Raw genomic sequence first — 18689 nt, forward strand, 5'->3', positions numbered from 1 at the left:
GAATAATCGGTTAACTGCAGAAATCTGATTATGATCAGATTATTAAATGCATGTATGCACTCTCAATGATTAATGCAGGTATCTCTGTTGGTTGCATTTCCACCATGGCAAATGGCCAAATAAAATAAATAAATAAAAAATCCAGCTTTTCAAGATATATTTATCTAACCCTAATGTAGGGTTACACATTCATGTTAAGTCCTTTCAGCCTGACTGAAGATAAATCTAAGTTTATTTTTCCAAGGCTACTCTGTACCTGTTTCTGCAGCATGTCGCTCTGGCTGGTGGCCTGTTGAGTATGCTCTTTCTTAGCCTCCTGCTGCTGCTTCTTCTTCTGTTGCTGGTCTCGTAGCTGCTGAATGCGCTGGAGCTGCTCCTGTACACTGGCTGTCTGGATGGTTACCACATTCTGTATCTGATGCGTCTGTACCTGTCCTCCGCCCTGCTGCTGGATCTGGATGGGGAGCTGCAGCTTGATCTGCTGGGGAAGGGTGCCCTGCTGGGCCTGGGCCTGGAGCTGGGCCGCTACCTGGTTCTGGATGTGGGAGAGGACCTGCTGCTGGAGACCTGGCACGCTGAGGAGCTGGGCGGGGAGCTGGATCTGAGGCCGAACTTGCGTTACTGTGGTCTGGGTCACCTGTGGGGCTACAGCAATGGAGGCTACCTGTGTTGGAGGGGAGGCAACCTGGGCGACATGAGAGACAGATAAGGGAGGAGACTGCTGTACAGGGGATTGAGCAGGTAGGTGAGGTTGAGGCTGATGCTGAAGTTGAGGTTGGGTCTGTAGCTGAAGTTGGGGCTGTGGCAGAGGTTGAGTTTGGGGTGGAGGCTGTGGCAGTGGTTGTGTCTGAGGTTGAGGCTGAATTTGGGGCTGTGGTTGAAGCTGGGGTTGTAACTGGACTTGGGATTGGAGCTGAGGTGGACTTTGAACTTGTGGCTGGGGCTGTATTTGAAGTTGGGGTTGAATTTGTGGTTGGGGTTGTATTTGAGGCTGTGGCTGCAGCTGAGGAATTTGAGGCTGTGGCTGCAGCTGAGGAATTTGGGGCTGTGGCTGCAGCTGAGGAATTTGGGGCTGTGGCTGCAGCTGAGGAATTTGGGGCTGAGGTGAAGAAATATGGGTTTGAGGTGTCTGGAGTGGAGAAGCAGGTGTTGGGGTTTGGGCTGGGGTGACTGGATGCTGGACAGGTTGGGGTGTAGGGAGAGAGGGCGGAGACGATGGAAGGTTGGATGGTTGGACAGGAGGTTGGGCTTGTGCTGCAGTTTGCCTCACTGGAGAAGACAGAGACATACAAACCATTTGTAATTCATGCAGGCTATGCAATTCTGTCATCAATAGTCATCCATAAACTAGCAGTGGTCACTCCATCATTGCAAAATGGCACACATTCTAATCTGGAACACTTTGACTTAAATCAGTGGTCATCCAACCTGGTTCTGAAGATCTACCAAGATTATCTGTGGAATCTATTCTGAACCATCATCTGCCACAACTGCTCCAGCTAATGAAAGTTTTTAGATGTCTTTGATCGGCTAGATCAGGTGTATTAGCAATAACTGAGAAGGGGAGCACAATATGGAACTAAACCCAAAATAAAGTAAATCTCCAGAAGGGGGGCTGATGACCATATTTTACCCCACCACTAGTCTATTCCCTTACTATAAAATATGTAGAGAACCAATTTTCATACAGGGTTTTTAGACTCAAGAACATCCTACCTGGATGTGTGGGCATTGTAGGTGTGGTAGTGGTGGTAGTAGTGGTAACTGGGGTGGCAGAGGTACTGGGCGTGGATATGGCAGGGGCTGCAGGAGCTGGTGCAGGGGGCATGGGGGTGAAGAGGAAACGCTGGACCTGGCCGTTTGGCATGGCTGCCTGCATGAGCTGCTGCCCAGGACCTGGTATCACAGTCACCCCTTGTGGGATGACTTGGAGCTGGCCAGTGGTCTGGCCCTGGCCCTGGATCACTACAGTCAAACCTGGATTCCCTCCCTTCACAAAGATAAAGAAAGACCAAATGTGAATGCAGAGTTAGATGACAAAGAAAACAATTAGGATGCTAACCTTCTCCATACTTTAACTGGAAGCTTCATAGACAAAGTTTCAAAAAGAAAAGCAGAGCTGGAAGATGGAAGAGTTAATGTTCACAGAAAAACAGCTAAACCAGCCACAGCAAGTAGTCATCCTTAAACTAACAGTGGAGAAGAATGGACAAACCTGAGCACCCTGTGTGAGTTGTGTGAGCTGAGCCAGAGTGAGTTTAACTTGGCCCTGTTGTGGCCGGGCACCAGTGGGTGTCTGGGGGGTCTGTGGCTGGCCTGGGGTGGAAGGCCTAGGGGGAGTGCCTACGCCAGCCTGTACTGGGCTGCTGCTAGTCACAGCTTTGGATACGGGTGTTCCACGGATGATCTGAGTGACCACTTGCTGGCCCTGACCTGGAAGATAATTTAAAAGGGGAAATCTGTAACAGAAACATCAGTGTTTCCCAACTCCAGTCCTGGAGCACAGTTTTCACTGGTCTGAAGAATGCAGTAACAAATAGTGTTAAGGGCTTACGAAGAACGTCCGAATGAGCATGCAGGTGTTGAAGTCTAGCATGCAGTACTTAACTAAAGACAGACAAGACCTACTTGCAGGAAGAATACCTTGTTGAACCGTTAGGGGGGTGCGGATGATGGTCTTGCTTAAAGCTGTGGCCTGCTGAAGAGGGGAACGAACCACTGTCATCCCGGGCCGGAGAGGGGCTCCAGTCGTTGTAACCTAAGAGGGGGAAAAAAAAAACAAACAAAAAAAAAAAACATCACAATATTAGTTTTGCTATATTCATTCAGTTTAGTTTCTCGCAGTAATGTTTTCACACAAAGGAGGAACAAAATACAGAAACGTGTAGCGTCATATAGCGTTTGTCAAAGATTAAAGCAATAATTTGGTGAAAAGGGGGAGGTAGGAGTGTTGTATAGATAAATTAGTAGTAGTGGCTTCTGGAAGTCAGAATTTTGTCATAAGTGGTCTGTTTGTGAAGATAACAATACGTCATACTGCATGTGATAACTGGGGTAGAGGCTTCTGGGAATTATAAACTACTTTGGTCTTGTAACTTATCCAAAACTAAAAGAAACAATTTTCTATGTCTATGTGTTCTTGAGACTACTATGTCTTGTCTGACTGGTTACTAATGAGGCAAGGTTGAAACATTTTGCTTAAAACAATCAATTTAAACGCCTGAATGCCGCTATCTCGACTCTACAGCTACTTTCTTATTTAGTAAAATACTAGGATATAGTATTTTTGGAGTAAAACAAATCAAATTAATTTGGGAGATTGCATCGACATATTAAGGATTTACTGCATAGAGTGGATCAAAAGCCACACCTGCTGCGTGGAGGTGGTGGTATTGGGCCGGATGTTGATGCTGGCTGAACGTGGCTGGAATGAAGAAAAGGACTGGGCAGTGCCTGCTGTGCTGGATGGAATGATGCCCACTACCTTCTGCTGTACCTGGACCACACCTGCAAAGACAGACAACCGTCAGGTTCCACCTGAACTCAGAGTCATCAATTATATGTTGAAAAGCTGGGGTTAAAATGCAAACTGTCTCCAAAGAAAGCAATGACAACCAGCAACTGAATTCTAGGTAAGAGTTCTTGTTTGCTTTTTATCTCAAGTTTTCATGTCATGTGAATTCACTGCACCACAAATTTCAGTTAAAATGCATAACTAACATTCTCCAACAAGCAGACTCAAACAAACATGGCTAGATCTATAAGAGAGAGCATTTAAAAGTTACACACTTTGCCTTTCTGTCATGAATATAATACAGCACTGTTGGGAAGCACAGTAGGACTCTCAACTGAAGAGTTTAAAAAAAAAAAAAAAAAAAAAAAAAAAAAAAAAACACCAAAAAAAAAAAAAAAAAAAAAAAAACCATCAAGACCGCAGCCTTTATTCATTAAAACCTCTAGCAAAAAGCCTTTGTTGACAGCTCATGGTAGGGTGGCTCTCTTTGTGTGGGGGCAGGCCTAGTCATAGAAAGCATGCCAGAGCGGACCGAGGCCTGCCCTACCTCCTTGGGTGGTTGGCACGTTCACTGTGACTATCTTGCTGTTGGCCGGCAGAGGCAGTTTGGCGGTGAGGACATTGCCGGCCTTCGAGCCCGGGGCAGCAGCGATCTGGAACGTTTGCCCAGACGTGCTGATGCTACTTGCTGCTACCGTGGTAACAGAAGTTGTGGAGGCTGCAACATACACGATTGCCGGTGATCACCATGAAACAGCCGCAGCAAAAAACGGTCTGTGGCAGTGGTGCCCACAACCATCCCACAGGTTTCTTCAACAGTTTCACTGTACTCTGACAATGACCACAAATGTACTCATTCATTTAAGAGCTTCTTTCCCTTCATATTCTCAAAATATGTTATGATTGAGAGCAATAATTAAAAAAAAAAAGAAAAAAAAAAAAAAGATATAGCTGACCATTAGCAGTTATTTTAGTTCTCCATGCTCTTCATGGACATTTGTACTGGATAGTAAGTGGGCATCACTGGGTTACAATACATCTGTATCATTTCAAGTTGCTTTGATATTTCTATGCATTCTAATTCAACTGCAATAAATAAAATCAGATAGAAACCATTTTAAACGATTAGTTCAGAATAAAATCAAATTTACCCTGTTTTGCACTTTACCCATCTGAAAATAAACACTCAAACTCAACAGCCCAAGTAGCTTCTGAATACCTCCCCAAAACCTCTCTCAACCTCTTCATTTTTACAATTCACAGTGAGTCATACTGGACATGGATCGAGCAGGTTGAAAGAAGATTTGATGAATTTTTATAGAAACGATTTGGGCATCTACTGCATTCTAGTGTTTGTTAGCAATGTTATTCTTGCTGCTTGAGTTCTAAGCTAAAGAAGCAAAATTTAGACAACAACCATGTCTTGGCTGATCAACTACATGTGGGGTCAGTGGAAAATTGTGTAAATTTGATTTGTTATGGAACCAATCTTAATAAAAAAATTAAAGAGGCAGTCAAAAGGTAAAATAAAAGCAAGCAAATGTATATTTAAAAAAAAAAGCAAACAGATTGAAAACATTGCCACCGTCCAACACAAGAGAAAAATGCTTGACTTTAAATTACATCAACACTTTTGTCCCATAAACCATGGAACACTGACCTGTATTACCTTGGCCTTGCTTGACCCAGGAGGCAAAAGTCTGCTGGAAGTTCTTGTTCTGCTGGAATGTCACCGGCGTACCTAACTTGGTGGCCAGTACTACTTTCGTCCCAGGGGTGACCGGACTGGTCAAAGAGCCTACCACCACCTTCTGGGTGGAAGATCCAGCGCTGATGGGAGTGCTGGTTAAGGTGGAGGTGGAGGTGGTGCCTCCAGGCTTTTGCTGCTCCAACCGTTTCTACAAAGCAAATATGAAGAACTCAGGAGCTTGTGTGCAGAGCCACTCTCAAATGGGAAGCACAGGACACAAGAAGGAGATGAACATGACTAAATTTGCCATGGTGAACAGAATTACAGAAGAACACAAACTGAAAAATGTGAAAGAATGAAAATTACTTGAACAGATTCAATTAGAATAAATCACATGGAACAAATAAAACGTCACAAATGCTTGGGATACCCCAAACTGTCCTTTTTTCAACAAAGGCCCAATGGAAAAAAAAAAACAAACAAAAAAAAAAACACCCTTTTTTATCTGCCCCCTTTTTGCAAAGTTTGCTAGGAGGGGATCCCCAGGTGGGTAACCATCTAATTTCCCACCTGCTGGGCTGCCAATCTCTGGTGCTTTAGCTGAGCTTCCAATTGGGCCTTGACCTCTTCAGCTTTCTTCTGCACACTAACCTTAGTTGGGTCTGCTGCCTGCGCCTTTTCCCTCTCAACTCTGCAGGTGTAAAGAAGTTAAAGAACAACAGTGAGATCGAGGACATGACAGTGACTCTGTTATTTGGAGGAAATAACCTAGCAAACCTATATAAAAAAAAAAATCAATAGAAATGATACATAATTGCAGAAGTAGAGCATCACACCTTTCAGTAAAGGCTCGTATCTCCCAGAGCTCCAGATCCTCCTCTGGCACCCATGTCTCAATCACTACTGGCCCCGTCTGTTTAGAAGGCTCTGGTTTCTTTGGCCGCAAAGCACTGGAACGCAGACCTTTTCTTTGGGGTGTGGGGGTTTCTAAATTAAAAAAAAAAAAAAAAAAAAAAAAAAAAAAAAAAGAGCTTCACAGTGAAATATACAAAATCTACATTGAAAAGAAAGAACAATTACCTAATAGAAATTATTATTAATTATTATGCAGTTATTTCTGGTAGTTCATAACAAACCACCTGGAAGCATGTTCCCTCCCTCTCTTGTCTGACCTTACCTTTGGGAGCCTCTGGCACTCCCAGTGGGCAAATAATTTTCCTGATACAGTACTCTGATCGAATACCATAAGGTCCCACATCTCTCCGTTTGATAATCTCTGTGGTGGTGATATCAGTCTCAGATGTCTCTGCAGTGATCAAGAGATAAAAATGTGATTAGACACTCACCCACCCCCATTAGTTCCATGTGAAGACCAGAAATAAATGAGAACTCACCTGTCCGTGTGGTTCCTACAGCGGGAGAGGGCTTCACAGCCATGTCGTCCCATCTGAGACAAGCCCAGAGCAGCCGTAACATCAGGCTTACTCCAGCCAAAGACCTCACAGTCTGGAGCCGGTACCTGTGAGAAGGGTGGCTCAATAATCAACTAAAATTATCATCAAACATTGGTTATGGTCACATCACCTGGTAAAGCAGCACGAATTTGATGTCAGAGATGAATAAAAACCCAAATCTGACCTATTTTTTCAAACCAGATCTGAGCCACCTTTGTATGTAGTCTAATACATGTCCAATTAGTACCCATGTGCCTTCAAGGAGAAGTCAGAATTCAAGTGTTTTTCCCCCACTGTGTGCGCAATGTGCACACTCATATTACTGTAATCAAGTGTTAAAAATATGGCATTAGCAGTTAACCTGCAGTTTCTGTCAGTAAACACAGCAGAATGCCATATTTTCCCGATTTTTCCTATAATCATTAACCGTGTAGAGTTATTTGAAGCTAATAAACTGAGACGGAGGCTTATGATACTAATTTATTCACTAGTTGTGTTCACACTAATGGGAGATATGGATCAATTATAAAAAAAATGAATGTGAACCAGTGACACAGCAGTGCTGCTGGTGTTTTTAAACACTGCCCACTCACACTGTTGGTCGACCTTAAAGTCAGAGACAGCAGCTCATCTACTGCTGCAGTTTGTGTTGGTCATCCTTTAGTCCTTTATCAGTGGTCAAAGCTGGATATTTTTGATTGGTGGACTATTCTCAGTCCATCAGGAAAACGGAGATGTTTAAAAACTCCAGCAGCACTGCTGTATCTGATCCACTTGTACCAATGCAACACACACCAACATGCCACCACCACGTCAGTGTCACTGCAGTGCTGAGAATGATCCACTATCCAAATAACACTCGCTCTGAGGTATTATGCCTGGGCCAGTCCACTGAAGAACAGGGTGAAAGTGGTGCAGAGAAACAGTCTGTAGTTGTAGAACTACACAATGCACCTCTATAGTAAGTCTGGCTATTAAAACGGACAATGAGTGTAGAAACAAGGAGGTGGTTTTAAGCTTATGGCTGATCGGTGTATATTTAGTATATAAAAATGCTTCTTTAGTTTTGCACTGGAGCCGCAGAGCTAGTACCGGTAACAAGTAATGGAAGCATAAACCCCAACAGTTCGTTTCTTGCAAAATGCATGCTCAATTCTGTTATGTCCAAGAATGTATTATGATTTGTACATGCAGTTTGCATGAAGCTAACTGGTTTTAGTTACATCAGCACAAAATTGACTAAGCATACTTTGGACACCACACATGTCGGGGCTGACTAACTACATTTGGTGTGTTTAACAAACTACCATCTAAAACTGATCTAAAATTAAAAGACAAAAGCAAAACAATGATCCCAAAGTATCTACAGACCTCCATGTGATTCCAAATGTGGGTCTTGGGGATGGATATGGCCAGATGTCTAAAGCCGGTTTGGCATTGTAGTTGAATATGGGCACCTCACGGATACCGGCTCGGCGTGCAAGCTTCTTCAGCTCATCATTGGGAAGGACAAAGATGCTTTTCTTGCTGCTCTTGGTTACAAACTTGCGATATGAAGGCAGTGCTGTCCCTGACCGGGTCTTCTTGGAGCGGGAAAATTTCATCAGTCGTACCCTGTCCTTAGTGGTGTACTCCTTACTCACGGTCATGGAGCTCACAGAGGAACCTGAAGGCCCTGATTTAGCATCAGTTAGTGTTGCTGTGACAACAGTCTTGCTCTCCTCTGTTACCTTGGCTCCAAGGACTGGATTAGTAACCTTGGTAACAGTGGTGGTAGTTGTAGTAGAAAGAGTAGAGACTGTTGTGGTGGACTCCACCTTTGGTTCAGCCAATGCATTCACGGCAGAAGCATTATTGCTAGCGGTACCATCAAGCGTGCTTGACACTTCTGCTAACTGGACAGTACGTGACTCAGTGGAAACCGTAGTGGTGGTAGTTGTGGTAACTTGCGTAATCATGGTCTTAATCCCACTACCACTGCTATTGCTGTTCTCAGGAACGTCACTGCTAAGGCTGGACTCATCCCCAGATGGAATGGATGATGGACTGAGGGATTTAAGCTTGGCTTCCTCAGTCTCTACTGACGCCACCTTGGCACTGTTATTAAGCACATCTGGTTTTAAGCTAGCTTCTGGTGCGGTAGGCTGGGATGGAGCAGAACCAACGGTCGAGTCAACAATGCCTTCTGTGCTGTTCTCCAGCTTAGCTATTTTCTGAGGTGGCAGATACTCAGAGTCTGACTTGGCCACCAGTGGTTCATCATCGGGCTTAGCCTTCTCTTTCTGACCTTCTTGAGTCAAGTCGCCATTCATTAGAGATTTCAGGGGTTCCTTCTGTGGTGCCACTCTTGACTCATCTTCCGTGGTCTGGATAATCTCTTTTGAATTAATGTTATTGGGGAGATTTGCGGGGGGAGAGTCTATGGAACCATCTTTTCCATTTACATGCACTGACAAAGCTTTTTCTACATTTAAACCATTCTCACTTATGGAAGAGCTGTTTTCAACTGGAGTCTTCCCCTCTGTATCCTCAATTTTAGGACAAGCTGTTTCAGGTTTTACTTCAAGATCTGTTTCGAGATCTTGCTGTGGACCACCATTAAACGCAGCAGCAGTTGTTACTGGTGCTCCATTGCCCGTTTTGTGCTCTGCTTCTGTTCCTGTTTTCTGTCCTTGTTCCGCTATTTCAGTCTTTGGACTGGAGCCCAATCTGACATCAAGATTATCAGTCTGTTCTAAGGAATTGGGTTTCACCTGCTCCTCCTCTTGGTCAAATTCAAGCTTTTGGACCACAGGGTCTTTGTCCTTCATTACTGGCTCTACTACCTCATCAGCTTCAATAGGTTTTGGAGGAATAGGTGCAGTTCCTTCAGTTTTCAAGTCTTGATTTGTGGATGTGGTGGTTGTCTCCTGATCCTCCTTTACCTTCTCGGTGGCTGGTTTAGAGGTGGCTGCTTGCTTGAGCATCTCCAGCCTCTGCCTTTCTTCCACGGTGAACTGTCTGACTCGTCGCTCCAGGAGGCCATCAAGCTTTGATGCTTTGACTTTCTTCTTGTATGCTGTGCGCAGCTGGAAGCCCTCACTGACGTTCACAACTTCACAGTCGAAGGATGCCTGAGAAGTTGCTGCACTGACACTGGACTCTTCACCATCAATAGCCTCCCCTTTGAGAGGTTGGTCATTCAGCAAAGATGAAGACGTGCTAACATTAACTGTGAATGTGAGAAAATCATGTGAGAAAACGTGCGCTGTTAAGATATTATGATACAGAACTTCTGCAATCACAAGATGTGCAAGACAAATGCTTTGCTGTTTTCAAAGACCACTTGAATGAATATATACAAAGAAACAAAAATTTAACATTTAATCCATGTGAATACCTTTTTCCTCACTGGGACTGGTTGACTTCGAGGCTATAGCGTCCATCTGTTCAGAGGATTCATTCTTGTAGAGATGATCATTCTTATCCACAGCCTTCTCATCCACCTCCATCTTTTCCTCCTTTTTTTCACCCTGCTCTTTCAGGGTGTGCTCCTCAGCAGATAAAGGCTCTGTTGTGGATTCAGAAATGGAATTTTGCTGTTTTTCTTCCTTTCCCGGCTTTTGGATGGAATCAGAGACATCGTGCATTTCTGAAGGGCTATTCTGTTTCTGCGAGTGGGATGTTGTTTCATGTTCGTTGCCAGGTTTAGCGGCTAAAAAGTAAGAGATTAAATTGGTGAAAACGTTTTCCTACCACCAAATATTACAGGTCACAATCTGTTCACATAGTAGGACATATAAATAAAACAATGCAGCCATGATGTAGAATAACTTGAATGAATGGTTATGTAAATGTAGTCAAGGCCACTTTGTGAGAAAGAGACATACCTTCAAGTGCTTTTCGATAGTTGACATTTGTGTTTCCAGGTAGTTTGGGGACAAAGCGGTGGACGTAGGTCTTACTGACCCAGCTCCAACCACCATACCCAGTTACTCTGTACTCCTCCCCTTTCTGTTTCCACACCTACCACACAGTGACAAAAAAAAAAAAAAAAAAAAAAAAAAAAAAAAAAAATGTCCGTCCAAATTAGCAATCATTTCAATTTAAGATGACACTCTCACTACAAATCATGTATAAAACTGACCAGCAATATCTCAGATACAGTTTAACAGAATGAAGGCTAAAACTGAGCAGTATTAGAAAACAGCAGCTGTAGTCTTAAAGAAAGTCCAGCAAAAAAAAAAATAATAATAATTTATACAATTTCCCCATCTTTGGCGCCCAAATTTGGCTTTTCCCTTTTAAAACTGGAGCTATGAGGTCAACACTGCGAACACTAGAAGAAAATTTATTCATTTTTTCACAGCAAGTTACACTGTGTCTCAAACCACATTGGAAAGTCTGCAGAACCTGAAAGACCTGGACGTGGATTGAGAAGTTTTGGGAACACGTATAAGTATCTATAGAAAATTTCTGACTGACTTGATTTCTAGTGTTTGTTTGCAATGCACAAAACAGAAGAAACAAAATCTGGACATCAAATATGTCTCAGCTGATCAAGTACATCTGTGCATTTCAAAAGCTGCATAATTATTTTTCTCTGAACCACTTCATATCAGTGAATTTTAAAAATACTTTAGTATTTTAAATACTAAAATACTTTACTTTTAATTTCATAAAACAAAAGTTCCACTGAAGAAGAAGAAAAAAAATCTGGTGGCTTCAGTGACGCTTGCCAAAAGAACCGGTAAATACTATAAATGAATTCATGCCTTTAAATAACAAAACCAATTCAGCCGATTGTTCCAATACAAAAGTTCATGTCTGTATCCGCAGAACATGTCCTGTGCTACATCATGCGCGCAAGACTAAAGGCAGCACTGAGAGCATGTGCTGTTCTCACCTGGTGCTTAATAGGGAACGTGTACTTCACCCACGTGGCCTGCTGCATTGTCTCTTCATCTTCCAGTTTTTTCTCTCTCTTTTTCACCTTTTCTTTCTCCTCCCGCTCCATAGAGGTCATTCGATGAAGCCTAAGGGAGGACCAAGAGAGAAAAGTGGTGGGAATAATTTGGGATAAAAAGAGCAAGGTGACTTTTTGACTTGTTTAATCAGCGTTGTATAACCTTTACATTACATTTTTATGTACCTTCGGGCAAAGACATTAGCGACACATCAGTACAGCACATAAAAGAACACGACTTCCTACTAAAAGAAGTATAAAAGGAAACAAAATGTTTCCAGATACTGCAAACATCCATTTACTTAAGTGCATGTCTGAACTACTCAGCAGCACAAATATAAAGGCATTATGCAATAAATACTAAGACCTATAGATCTGCAATTCCAGTGAAAGCACAGAAGATGCACGACTGAGTCTACTGACCTTGTGTGACCCAGTGAGTCCTTCCAGACTGAGAGCATAACCACTGGTTTGATCGCACACTCTAAAATGGCCAAAGCTAAGGCAAACTCTCGTGCTTTGCTGCACATCTGGACTGCCTTTATCCAGTTTGACCTGTGGCAAGAAAATGTGTGATCAGAATAAATCATTTCCAAAATAGACGGACACAACCCGTAGGGTGCAGGAACATTACTGTATGACTAGACAAATGCTCTTATTCCTTCTAAGTAGAGAGAGAAAAAAAAAAAAAGATCAACACACAAGAACTGTAGAGGCAAAGCAGGGCACGGACCTGGGATTTCAGAAACTTCCAATCTTTTGGTCCCAAAGTCAAGATAAATTACAAAAGCAAAATATCTTTATTAAGGAATCCTCTTATAGCACCTTATTTCAAGTTAGGAAGTCTTAAAACTACTCAAATGAAGTTCACAAACTGTCATGCGCGTTACCAGGCAACCAATGATACGGACAAAGCTGAAACATAAAACCCAGTCAAAATAATGCCAAGACTAAGTTACAGCTGCCGTTACTGATGTAAAAAAAAAGGCCAAGACTAAATACACTGGAGATGAAGAATGTTGTGACGGTGCTCTGTGCTGTTTATCCGAGCATCACTGTTCCCCAGTTTCAGTTTCCATTTCCTAAAGGCTTTAGTTGACCCCACTAACGTTAGCCCTCCTAACAAATAACCAGCCACACGTTCAGCTCTCCCTCCTCATTATTCATCAACATCTTGGTCATATTTTATGTAATATGCAAAATTTGGGACTTTGCTCTCACGGTTGAGAGTTTTATCACCTAAACTTGTGATGACAGAGCACCAGTTAGTTGCATCAAACCTGTCCTGCTGTGTTTGGATCTCTTTAGCTAAGCCAAGTTAACTAGGAGAGAGGAGTCAGCTTTAGTTTACCTAGGAAGCCAACATTACAGTTCCAAACATCACAGGTTTAATTTCAGCTTTCTGTCCCTCGAGCCACTCGACTCTGCTTCCTCAGATTTGGTTGTTGTCACCTACACTTGCATAAGAAAGCTTTTGTTTGCCAGAATCAAACTTGGCAGCATGCTAGCTAACCTAATGCTAACCAGCCAACGCTACTCTCTCTTGATTATCGGTGCTGTTTATTAGAAATCTGTGTTAGATTAAAGCTTTGATGTTTAGTGAATGGTGGATTTAACATTGTATACTGATTTCACTTATGTGGTGCTGGTATGAGTGAATTAAACCTATTTGATTAGAGTTTTTGAGTTTGAAATAACAGCAGGATGCAGTGGCAAAATGCTGACATTGAACGCTGAACCAATCAGCAAACTGCTGATTACATAATCACAAAGAACGGTTCTCTGGCAATGAGTACGGTTAGCTAACTGCACTGTAGGGGGGAGGAAAATAAATAAATAAAAAAAACACACACACCATGTGCCGAGCCCAGTTTTTGAGCGTTCTGTGTTGAACCGTGTCCATGTGGAACTGTCACCCTATGCGCTCAAATGTTTACAGTAATATGTAAGACTGTTTGAAAGCTGTAATTAGGAGAACACCAGAAAGCAGCAAATAACACTGAGTAAGACCAACAGTGCTGTACAATATTCTAAATTAAGATATATTAAAACTGACAGCCAGAATTCATAATATTTCAGATGCGGCAATCAAATCTAAAAATTTTTGCTCACTTTTTGTTCACAGATATTTAATATCCTTTAAACACTGGATTAAATAATAGCTTGTAATAGTTAAATGAATACCTAAATCCACACTGATCAAGTTATTTATTTTATTATTGTTGTACATAAAATAAATATTTCCCGATTGTTAAAGAGTAGTGTACCATCCTCATTCATGAAGTACACTTTTTGTATTTGGTAGAAAAATGTCTTTCTGGGCAATTTTCCTGCATGCTGACCACTACTTCTGCAGACATCATATTACATCACAAAATCAGGTACTGCCCTGCCCAGCACCAACTACATTTGTCAACTACTCTATACTATATCATGCATTATGGCAATAATTTACCTGATTGCACTTGCTGGCTTAAATATTCTACTGACATGGCATCATTTGCTAAAAAAAATAACTGCACTCAAATCAATGTGGTCTAAACTCCAGAGGTCACTGTTTGCTGTTTAGAGTTTGAGAAACTCTGGGCAGAAGAAAAAAAAAAAAAAAAAGAAGAAATTCCCAGTACCCTAGATAAAAAAAAATGTAGGTGGTGATATACACTACAGCAGGACTACCTGTGAGAGGCCCAGTTGGGATGTAGGAAGGGAGCAGGGACATTGTTCTCCAGCTGAATGATGGTCAGTCTCAGAGTGGACACGGTCAGCGTTTTGGAGCCATGGACGGAGCCATTCCACTTAAACTCGCCGGCGGTGGTCATACAGAACTTATGAGAGAGGTGTCGGCGCTTGTCGTGATCCTCGCGGTGCTGGTGCTTGTTAAGGGCCAGGGTGTTTGTGCTGTACTGGTTGTGGTAGACGCGGAACTTGCCCTCCTGGCCCAGCTTGAAGAAACCATTGTTAGAACTGCTCTTTCCAGCAAGATCTTTCCTGACAGAGCCATAGGCCATTAGCGGAGGGGTCTGAGAGAAGAATCACAGTATTAGATTTCGTATAACTAATGCTGTGTCTAAACTATGACATTCACTAAAACAGCAAAACCCATGCTCATAACTACATAACCAGCACATGTCGGACAAATGAACAAACAACTCAAGTGGGCAGTGAACGAGGGTCTGCTTTTATACTACAGAGACAGAAGAGGAGCAGGGGTCAAAACTATGAAACAAACTGTTGTAGCAGAGCTGGTTAATTCACATAATTTAAAATCAGCTAGATTTCAGTTATTGTTAAAGTACATGCCTACAACTACTTTATTCCAAGTATGTAATTCATTATGGTATCAGACTCGGCATTGAGCACTTGAAAAACATACTTGTGCTCAGTAAAAATAAATAAATAAATAAAATACAGAACCAACATATCCAGTGCCTCCCAGTTGAAAACAGTCATGTAAAAATTAATGACTGCTTTTGGCAAATAAAACCACACCAATATTATAAGTGGACTGCTGAGGGGAAAAAAATACAAGAAAAAAAATATTTTAAGATTAATAATCAAGTAATATAAACACTGTTTAAGAGAATCATTTCTTTATGGAAATCAACGTATATCAGCAGCTGTTTCATTAGTTTACAATCTGTGGTTGTGCACGTTTTGTGATCCCCTTTGTAGATGTGTGTGATATCTTTATTTGTACTACACTGACTGACTGCGATTCACACAAGCTTTTTAAATACCGATAAACCAAGTGTCGAGTAGAAGTCCATAAAACAGCTATGCCCTAAGCTGTGGAGCACCGGAGTGAAGGCGCTCCATCCAATAACTTTAGGATGAGTTGGAGTGATGAATGTGATCTAGAACTAAACATCCAACATCAGTACCTGAACTCATTAATGCTCTTGTGGCTGAATGCAATGAAATCCTCATAACAAATGCAACATCCTGTGTAAAGCACATATTTATAATTTTACATAATACATAAAAATTCAGCACATTAACAGCTCAGTTCTCGGGTTTGTTTAAACTGCACTACCTTTCTTTGCCAAGAAAAAAAAAAAAAAAAAAAAAAAGCTTAAACACCTCACCTCTTTAAGTGCTTTGCTGCCATCCTGCGAGCTGCCATCCTTGTCCTGCATGATCTTGCGCTGGCTCAGTTTGCTGTCAGGATTGCGCAGACGTGTCACCATGCGCATAGACGACCCTGTCCTCGTACCGTCTCCGTTTCCTTTACCCTCACCTGCCACATACATACCAGTCAGCCAGTCAGCTTAAGTTTGGAAACACAACCATCGACTGGAACTTTTCCAAAAACGTCTGATTTTTACAGTCACTCTAAATTAGGAAATGTCCTAATACTTTGCATTTTACAACATTATTAGGCATGGGTCAAAAACAACCTACAGATTTTTTTTTTTTTTTTTTACAAGGGTAAGGTTTTGTACGGTCTTTGTTGAATTCTCACACTTATGACATTTTGAATGAGTCTCTGTGCTACAGACAATTACCAACAGCGCAATCTGTTACACAATTATGAGAAACAGGGCAGATATAACTGACCGCGTATAGGACGCGTGTTAGATCCGTGTTACTGCATATACCTGCGTCGTCTTGGCTGTTGATGGAAGACTGCGAGGAGCGGTCAGCCAGGTCTGGCTCCTCTGGGGGCCTCAGGCAGTCAGAAATGGAGAAGTGACTGCTGCAACTGTTTTCATCAGCAGTCTGTGGAGGTTCAGTTTCCAGCATAGACTCCCCATCACCTTGACAACCTGACTCTGAGCTTTTATCTAGAACAGACAACATTCCATTTCCTGATCAACACCAAATATATTTGTTTAAGTAATACTCCACTTAAAAACAACCCTAATATTTTAATTTTAATAATAATAATAATAATAATAATAATAAGCCTGTAGTATAGAGAGCAGTTAAAAGTGATGGCTGAGAGAAGAATCAAATTAACAGTTTGCATTAAAAAAATGCATCAGCCAGTATGTTTGGTTTCTAAAGTTAGCTTTTAAGATTTGAGCCAAACGCAGCTATAAAGTAATAAACTTGGCAAGATCAACAACACCGTGCCATCTGAATACCTAACTCATTATTCCATATCGAGTTGTTTAGCAATCATTTGGGTAGTTCAGTAATCTAATGTGGTACAGTTGTGGTATGACAAATTGTTACATATAAAATTTTATATAATTCAGATTTTAAAACACTGCCGTTTATTTTTTACTGTGTGACATACTTTTGTCCATTTTGTCAATAGCAGCATGTCACTCTGCCATAAACAAATCTCTGAGATTACATAACAGTGTGAGGCAAGCATGTAATGATTTAGGTATGCAGTTTGCACATCACTAACTGGTGAGGTATGAGATCCATTAGCCTCATAGCCCCAGTGCAAAACTAAATGAACAAGCTTCAGGCAGCAAAAATGTCTTGACTGAGCAACTACATATAAGGTAAGAGGAAAATTATGTTCATACAAGCTTGCATTTACCACTGGCTGTACTTTTGGATGAAGAGCATCTTTAGTTTTTGGTCATAACCAACACAAATGACACAAGATGCATGAAAAAGGATGTATGCAAAAACTACAATCTCAGCATAAACTGCACCAAACAGACAAGCACAGCCCAAGCTATGCTCTTGCAGTAGAGTAAGACATGCCAGCAGGCCTTGGTTGCTGCTCAGGCTGAGGATGGCATGAAGCCAGTGCACTTTTCTATGGCGGTATTGTGGAGTAGAGGTAGCTGGGAGGAGCTGACTTGCTCCTGTGCCAGAAATGCTTTGTTTTCTCACAGGACTGGAGCCCTGCTGTCAGCCTGGCTGGAGGCAGAGGGCCAGTGCAGCAGGGATGCAAGGAACGGCCTGAAACCGCTCAGAGCGCCAAACGCCACGTTGTGTTGAGCAATTCAATCACTGTACCAAGTTCACTGTACCAAGCAAATGAAGTGGCGATGGACGGTCAAGCAAGTCAAAGAGTGGAAAACAAGCAGACTTTATGTAAATCTCTGACCTTAGAGTAATTTTACTGGATAGCTACTCTTTAGGAATATTTCAGTGCCTCAACCGCACATTTCACCATTCCAATCAGGTTTTTATTTATTTATTTTTTATTAAATTAAAACATACCAAAACCGGACTCCAGGAACTACATTATAAAACAATACACTACGTTCAATTATTATGCAAATTGGATTTTTCAATTACACTCAAGGATGGTATGGTGTCTCAGGGCTCTTCGGAACACTGAAAATCAATCTCAGACACCTGTGATAATTAGTTTGCCAGGTGGGCCCAATTAAAGGGAAACTATTCCACATTATTAAGCAGGCCACAGGTTAAGTAATATTCAAGTAATATTAGCTCTGGGAGGCTAATTCGAACATCCTGCAAAGAAATTCAAGCAGAAACTCTCCAGAAACTCACAAGCTCAGTGGATGCAAGAAGGTGATATCAAAGAAGGGGTCCTAAGTTCACACGTAACTTGGCCTGTTAAGATGTTTTTGATTGAAATAGCTTTTGATGTCAGTAAATGTAACCTCAATGCTGCAAATTCAACAAATGACCATTTTTGCCTCTTTACAACCTATAAAATGTTTTGAGGTTTTTATTTTTGGAAAAATACTGTTATTATTGGGATGTTTGTTCAATAAAATTCAATTTATGCTCTTAACGGTTATACTGACTTATTTGCATCGACCATTTAGGGAAATCTGAGAAAAATTCAATCTGAATAATAATTTGGAACGCAGTTTACACAAAAACTGATTTTATGAGATCTGGCAAAACTGGCAAAATGAGAGCACACTGACTGAACATTAATTATGATTGTTACAACTTGTCATAATTAGGTATGTAAATTGAATCGGCCAAGACCAGAATCAGCAGATTTTTACTAAAAGTATGAAACTGGCAATCTGCCAATTATTGGGTTCATTTCAGCAAATGCGTGCAGTAATTTTATGACATAAAAATCATGAGGCACTGACACTGTATTTGAATGCTGCTGCTAAACTGACACTAAAATGCTTATTTTATGTTTATTGATTATGCTTAAACACTTAATTGCCATTTACTTTCAAT

The 18689-nt window shown here is 41.6% G+C and overlaps 1 protein-coding gene across 10 annotated transcripts in view; it reads right to left on the bottom strand.

The window, feature by feature from the left end:
* The window catches only part of bptf (bromodomain PHD finger transcription factor), a 41338-nt gene that overhangs the window by 8670 nt on the left and 13979 nt on the right, over positions 1 to 18689 (bottom strand). For 3 of the 10 annotated variants that reach the window (XM_037544725.1, XM_017705666.2, XM_017705668.2), the window contains 19 exons: positions 16202 to 16387; positions 15689 to 15840; positions 14280 to 14623; positions 12027 to 12158; positions 11544 to 11673; positions 10528 to 10663; positions 10038 to 10352; positions 8030 to 9869; positions 6599 to 6723; positions 6382 to 6510; positions 6041 to 6191; positions 5775 to 5895; positions 5175 to 5412; positions 4062 to 4232; positions 3371 to 3507; positions 2629 to 2758; positions 2216 to 2433; positions 1717 to 1990; positions 257 to 1269 (listed from right to left, as the gene is read on the bottom strand). In XM_037544725.1, coding sequence (XP_037400622.1) covers positions 257 to 1269; positions 1717 to 1990; positions 2216 to 2433; positions 2629 to 2758; positions 3371 to 3507; positions 4062 to 4232; positions 5175 to 5412; positions 5775 to 5895; positions 6041 to 6191; positions 6382 to 6510; positions 6599 to 6723; positions 8030 to 9869; positions 10038 to 10352; positions 10528 to 10663; positions 11544 to 11673; positions 12027 to 12158; positions 14280 to 14623; positions 15689 to 15840; positions 16202 to 16387 — 5942 coding nt within the window. The remainder of the gene's footprint in view (positions 1 to 256; positions 1270 to 1716; positions 1991 to 2215; positions 2434 to 2628; positions 2759 to 3370; positions 3508 to 4061; positions 4233 to 5174; positions 5413 to 5774; positions 5896 to 6040; positions 6192 to 6381; positions 6511 to 6598; positions 6724 to 8029; positions 9870 to 10037; positions 10353 to 10527; positions 10664 to 11543; positions 11674 to 12026; positions 12159 to 14279; positions 14624 to 15688; positions 15841 to 16201; positions 16388 to 18689) is intronic. The other 7 variants (XM_037544726.1, XM_017705669.2, XM_037544724.1 and 4 more) reach the window with 7 other exon arrangements.

The sequence above is a fragment of the Pygocentrus nattereri genome, chromosome 14 (genome assembly GCF_015220715.1).
Source record: "Pygocentrus nattereri isolate fPygNat1 chromosome 14, fPygNat1.pri, whole genome shotgun sequence".
Classification (NCBI taxonomy): Eukaryota; Metazoa; Chordata; class Actinopteri; order Characiformes; family Serrasalmidae; genus Pygocentrus; species Pygocentrus nattereri.